Here is a 6,147-nt window from a genome sequence, read left to right as displayed (position 1 = left end):
CGTACCCATGTAGGTTCACATAGAGCACTCAAAGCGCTTTACATGTTAATGCCTCAGACATCTACCCACTGCAGCCTACACTGTGAACGAAACAAACATCTATTGAAAAAAATAGGAAAGCAGCGACATGTGTGTGTGTGTTTTTCACCTTTATACCTATAATTTGGATGCCTATACAAATGTGTCTGTATGTTTGCCTTGTTTTGTTTTGAATATAGAAAGGTCGTGCTGGTTATAGCTTGTACGTTGTAAACTGTCAATCCAGAGGTAGCCATTATAATCATTAAGAACCAACCACTGGTCAACATCCTCAAAGAAATGGGTTAAAAATGCAGGTTGCCAATTTGTATAAATGACAGCCTTGGATATATACATCCAATTAAAGTATCATGTCGTGGTAGCCCAAAAAAAGGGCCAATGAACTCACAAACTACTGCTCTGTGTCAGCCATTACTGGCTGCTATTTATAGCCAATATTTGAAATGTGCCTTTTTGTAGATAGGCACATGTTTACTGGCAGTGCTGCCACTGCAGCATCTGCATCTTAATATTTCTGTCCTATATTTCTGTCCAACTTAATTTAAGTCAATTATTAAATGTGTGTGCTGTGTGAGGGTTGAACAACTTCTGTGGGTACAGGCTGTCCTATTGACAACCTCGATTACATTCAATGGATAACCATGAATGATTTTCTAATTCAAAACAAGACCACCTAATCAAACACATGCTGAAGCTGGATAACACTCATAATCGTTCACTTTGATCATCTTCTTCACCCGTGTGATTTGTCTTCACCAAGATGGTGAAGGTCTAATGATGGCGTTTAAGCCTATCAACAGCTACTAAAACCGTGAATGTCGACCATTAGAGCGATTACATCATTCGTCACCTGTCAAGTCTGGCAACCCAATACAGCTAGCAAATTGCTGTGCGTTGACTTGGCATCTTGATAGAGATGTGTATGAAGTGGATATCTGTTCGCTGTAAGAGCAGAAACAGTCTGTCAGAGAGCAATTGAACGTGACAGAATTCATCTGGAGCACCACGTTTGAACAAAACTGCCTATGCTGTAAAGTAGGCCTATCCATCAAATCGAGCGGATTAGTCGACTTAATAGAAGAGTGCTCTCATTCAATGCGTATCATTTGTGCATAATCATCCAGTTTAGGTCAGTGCTTCATAAGTAGCCTCTAGGCTTTAAATCTCCACAATACAACCCATATATGCTCTTTGAAGGTTGTAGGCATAACTGGAACCAATGTGATGTTTATGTAACTCCAATGAATGCGAGGAAACCAATGACACTCGTGTGCATTGTCATTTGTGAAACACTGACATTTTGAGTGGACACCATCAAGACTAAAAAGACCGGCCTATTGCAGTAGCCTATAACACCATTCAAATTGTTAGGTAAAAGCACACACAATGTAATTACTGTTATTGTAAGTGTTATTATAACAGTTTCAATGCATTATTACAATATAATACAACTAATTAAAATGGTGGGTTCACAATGACACTTTATTGCACACTCGTCCAGACGGCGACCTTGATACAATGATTCACAAGGCATGAGTACACAGAATACCAACCCGCTATAGACACGGGCTGAAAAAACAAAACAAAACAAAACATAAAGCTCTTGAGGAACAAATACAACTCTTACATTGCATGTATTGTGCATTCAGCTGCTCAGAAAATACATTTCATAAGTGACAGTACTCAACTGAACGGTATACCAGACAATAAATAAATTGAAATGACATTCCACATTTTAAACTTATTAAAATGTCTCGGTCATTCCTTCAACTGTGGTAACCGTTTCACACATTTTCCAGCTCTTACAGTGTCAGCCTCATTACGGATTGTATCGTGTAGCGAATAAATACTGTACAAACTAATTGTTTAATATAAACAATTCTCTTTCGTACAATTTGCACATAAGGAATGAGATAAAACAACAATTGTACATTCATCGATAAGTATATTTACAGGCGTACAACTCCAGGGAGTCTTGTAAATCGTGGGCTAACTGCGTAGCTCATCACAATAAAATCCATGTTGTCTCTGAAAGACTGTAGTTTTTTACATAGGCAATATGTAGGCAAATCTGCTTTATATGAACAGCAGATAATATAGGATCCTTCCAAAGGCATGGGTTTTTCGTCCAAGAGAAAGGCTGTCTGCATGTGACTGCGTGTTTAGTATTAGTGGGTGTGGGATAAGTTGTGCTTGGTGCGAATTTACGCGTACATTTGCACAACTAAGTGTGATTTTATTTTAGTATCTAAAACTGTGATTCGGAATGTGAATGGGATAGTTTACCGTTCCTTTCCAAACTGCAGTCACTACTGCCATTGCAGTCCGACCATGTACCGACCATGTTCGGGTCTACATTATTCATTAATCCCCCGGAGCAGCGCGAAAGGTCGCAGGAGCTGATATGTAGCCTGCGGTCCGCCTGCCTAGGGCAGCACAGAAGTCTTTTGAAAGCTTTCCTGAAGTCCGGGCTCCGGCAGTAAATGATGGGGTTAAAAGCGGAGTTCACGTAGCCCAGCCAGTTCAGGAACACGAAAAGGTTCTTATCCACTAAATCGGCGTAGAAAACCCGCACGACATTGACAATGAAGAACGGGAGCCAGCAGAGCGTGAATGTACCCATGATGATGCCAAGTGTTTTCAGCGCCTTATGCTCTTTCATCGCAAGGATCTTGGGGGGTCTCTTCCTATTTGGTTTGCACTTGGACAGGCTTTGGTTGTTGTAAAACCTCCCCTCGCATTTGTCAATTTTTTTCAGTTGCAGCTTAGCTTCGCGATATACTCTGGCATAAACAAAGATCATGACTAATAGGGGAATGTAAAAGGATATGATCGAAGACGCGATTGCATATGCCCTGTTCGTGATAAAATCACAGCACTCTGGATTGTCATAGCAAGCGGTCTCCTCATTGTCCCGCGACCAGTGCATTAAAATAGGAGGGAATGAGACCAGAGCAGAGATTGCCCACACTGCACAGACAACCACCTTTGCCCTGACTTTTGTGAGCAGGCTCTGATATCGAAACGGCGAGGTGATGGCGATGTACCTGTCCATCGCGATCACACACAGAGTCTCAATGCTGGCAGTGACACAAAGGACATCAACCGAAATCCAGAATTCACAGAAGAAAGATCCATAGAGCCACACACCCCTGACTTCAAGCACAGCGCTAAAAGGAACCACAAGCATCCCCATAATCAGGTCTGCGCAAGCTAAGGACACAATAAACACATTGGTCAGTGTCTGAAGTCGCTGGTTCTTTGCTATGGCCACGATAACCAAAATATTGCCCACAACGATCATCAATACAATGATGCCCATGATCATTCCTATGCCAATCATCCATTGTTCTGACAAAGCCGTGTCCGGAGAGTTAAGGTCCAGTGTCCCACGGTTCGAGTCATTGCTGTAGGTCACAGACGGTGCACCATCCCCCATGGTGAGCTACGCTCTTTAATGCAAGAAGTCGAGTTCATTCAGGCTGCGCCCGAAACTTCGGCTTGTCTTTGGAGCGCCTCGGCGCTGCGCGTCCATTCAGCGTTTGCTCCATCTGGCGAATAGCTCAATAGGCGTAAAGCGCCTTGGACGGGAGCTAAGCAGTGACATCACGGCAGTTGTCATCCAATTGGGCGGCCTCTGTCGAGTGCGAGTCCTCAGATGGCTCGTGATAACTTTCAATGAATCAAGCTAAACCCGTCCTTCCGTGTTGGATCTTTTTTGCTGCACTTTCACGCAATACGCATCGCTGGACTTTACAACATTCCATCATCATAAATCGCGTAAAAACATATAAACCCGATTCATATCCGATACCAGTAGTATCAGTGTGTATAGGTAGTTTATTCTCTGTGTACATAAATCACTTGATTCTTGACACAAATCTGCCCTCTGTCTTTTGTCAAATACATTTTTCCTATCATGGTCAGTAGTAGGCACAGGGAATATCCCTTCTTCTAATAATCGTTTTTTTAGCTAAAACTGGAGCTAAAACAGCACAAAAAAGATCATCATCATCATCGTCATATAATTAGAATGGGCTCCTCAAACAGCGACAGAGCCATTCATTCTTCTCAGATACAGCCCCAGAGTGTTTCGCTTTGATAACAATCTGTCGGAGTAATTGCGAAAAAGAACTCCAAGTCACCATCCACAGTGTGATGTGCCATCAGGCAAATCAGACGGAAAAGGAAGGAAAATTTCACAAAAGTTCGATGAACGGAAAAGTCATTCATAACTGTTTGCAGAACATGAGGCTGAAGGGGTTCCAAGCTTATTCCTCATCTGAAGGCTTGCGTAAGTTGAATCCAAAACAGCACTCAGTGTAGTTATTATATTTCTTGTGTAACCATCTCCTCCTTCCAAGGATTTAGTCTGTGGTCTGTAAATGGCGGTACTCTCAAAATTTACTTTTAACTTCTTCTAATGAAACCCAGAATCAATAAAAAGCTGAAAAAGTGACCTCATGACATTAATTGTGGACGCAGCATGTCTTTGTAGTATGTCCTACGTCTTGGATATGAGCTTCATTTTAGCATGACAGATGTCACCAGCTTGTCATAGCTTGCAGTATGCAAGGAATACACAGTACAGTCAACGCTTAACCCAGCCAACGTTTGGGCACCGGCTGAGGACATCAGGTCCCCGACAGCATGTAGTCATTTCCTCCTCCGTGTCCTGGGTCTCACGTCTGACACAGCCCAGTCCAGGCAGACCTCACAATGCTCAATTCAAGTGCAGCACAACTTCCACCCAACTTAAGCACTTTCCCCAGATAAATCACCGGCAACCTGGGCTATAAAAAGAGCTTAGCAGTGCACTACTTGCTTTCCTTATGAAACTTTAAATAGTCCAGTGGGATATGTTTTCTTTCCAGGCGGAGGAAACTGTTAGGGGAGATAAGATCACAATTACAGGTCCTTAGGGGGCACCGCCAGACAGAGCAGCCATTGGTGTGGCATTGCCTCTGGATGAGGTCGCTCTCGCTCTCTCCTTTCTGCATTCTTGTAGTGCAATAAAGATAGTCTGACTCAGGAGGTTGTTATCCATTCCATTCTGTCTGGCCATACTGTGATGGTATAAGCTACGGAGCAATGTGTGAAGTATGCTGCCTCCGTAGATGCTAAGGATAGAGTGATGGAGCTAAAGAAAGAGAGAGAGAGAGAAAGAGAGAGAAAGAGAGAGGTGTGGGGAGGGAGGAAGGCTTGGGGAAACATGAACAATTTGAAGGATCTTACTTCATAGCTAAGGAGGACCATGTGCTCAGGGGTCTCCTGTCCACCTGCCATTGTTCCTGTCCCATCTGATAAAAAAGGCCTCAGACTGTCGGCGGCAGAACGGCCTCACTGTGTCGTAAGCACTCTGAGGAGGAAGTCCTCCTCCAAGCCTGAGTTGCTTACTTTCTGTCTCCTGCAGGATATTTACGTAATCCTGTTTTCTGCCCCCCCCCCCCCAACCCCCCTCCAGAAAGGCACTTTGTTGGGTGGAACGCCTTGCTCGCCACGTGGAGGTGTTGCCTGAAACCTGTCACTCTGCCGCTGGGGCAGGGAGGTAGAGGTGGAGGTTGGAGGGTGGAGGGGGGGGGGGGGGGCTCAGCTCGGAGGCCTCAGTTGCCCTTTAACTCGAGAAACTCCAGACCGAAGTGTTCTTGGAGGCCGTGACTCAGTTTGTGCTGGCAGGGGACCTACAACAAGACGGTCAGTCACTCTCCCTCTCCGCTGACACAGGAGAAGACTGAGGGGAGCGATCTGGGCTGGCCAGGAGGGGGGTGGTGGTGGGGGGCAGAGGGGAGAGGATTACATGGCGAACCACAGAAAGGGTTTCGGGTTTGACCCCATGCCCGCTGTTGACACTGGCACCGTTGCCATGGCACAGACGGGGGTACTTCATCATTCCAAAGTGACAGCTTCCTGCTTGGATATGGTATTTTGATATTCTGAGAACAGCAAGAAACGAGGGAGCGAGAAAAATAGATGAGAAACAAAGACGGAATGAAGAATAAGATGGAAGGGTGTCCAAGTGACAGATGGAGAGGAACCCATGCTCACTTTTTCATTATTTCTCCACTTCTGTTGTTTCATTTTCTCTCTCTCTTTCCTTCTTTGTCTTTC

At 44.4% G+C, this 6,147-nt stretch overlaps 1 protein-coding gene across 1 annotated transcript; it reads right to left on the bottom strand.

Moving 5' to 3' along the window:
* Positions 1-1,503: 1,503 nt before the first annotated feature.
* On the bottom strand, positions 1,504-3,594 carry adrb1 (adrenoceptor beta 1). Its single transcript, XM_012814503.3, has one exon. It carries the CDS (start codon positions 3,476-3,478, stop codon positions 2,288-2,290), a length of 1,191 nt encoding a protein of 396 aa, XP_012669957.1. The 5' UTR covers positions 3,479-3,594; the 3' UTR covers positions 1,504-2,287.
* Positions 3,595-6,147: the final 2,553 nt, after the last annotated feature.

This window comes from Clupea harengus, chromosome 23 (assembly GCF_900700415.2).
Source record: "Clupea harengus chromosome 23, Ch_v2.0.2, whole genome shotgun sequence".
Lineage (NCBI taxonomy): Eukaryota > Metazoa > Chordata > Actinopteri > Clupeiformes > Clupeidae > Clupea > Clupea harengus.
Note: the sequence above shows the minus strand (reverse complement) of the source record. Positions and strands in the feature narration are given on the sequence as shown.

Excerpts from the sequence above, each read along its gene's own strand:
- adrb1 (XM_012814503.3), bottom strand. The coding sequence starts at position 3,478 with ATGGGGGATGGTGCACCGTCTGTGACCTACAGCAATGACTCGAACCGT.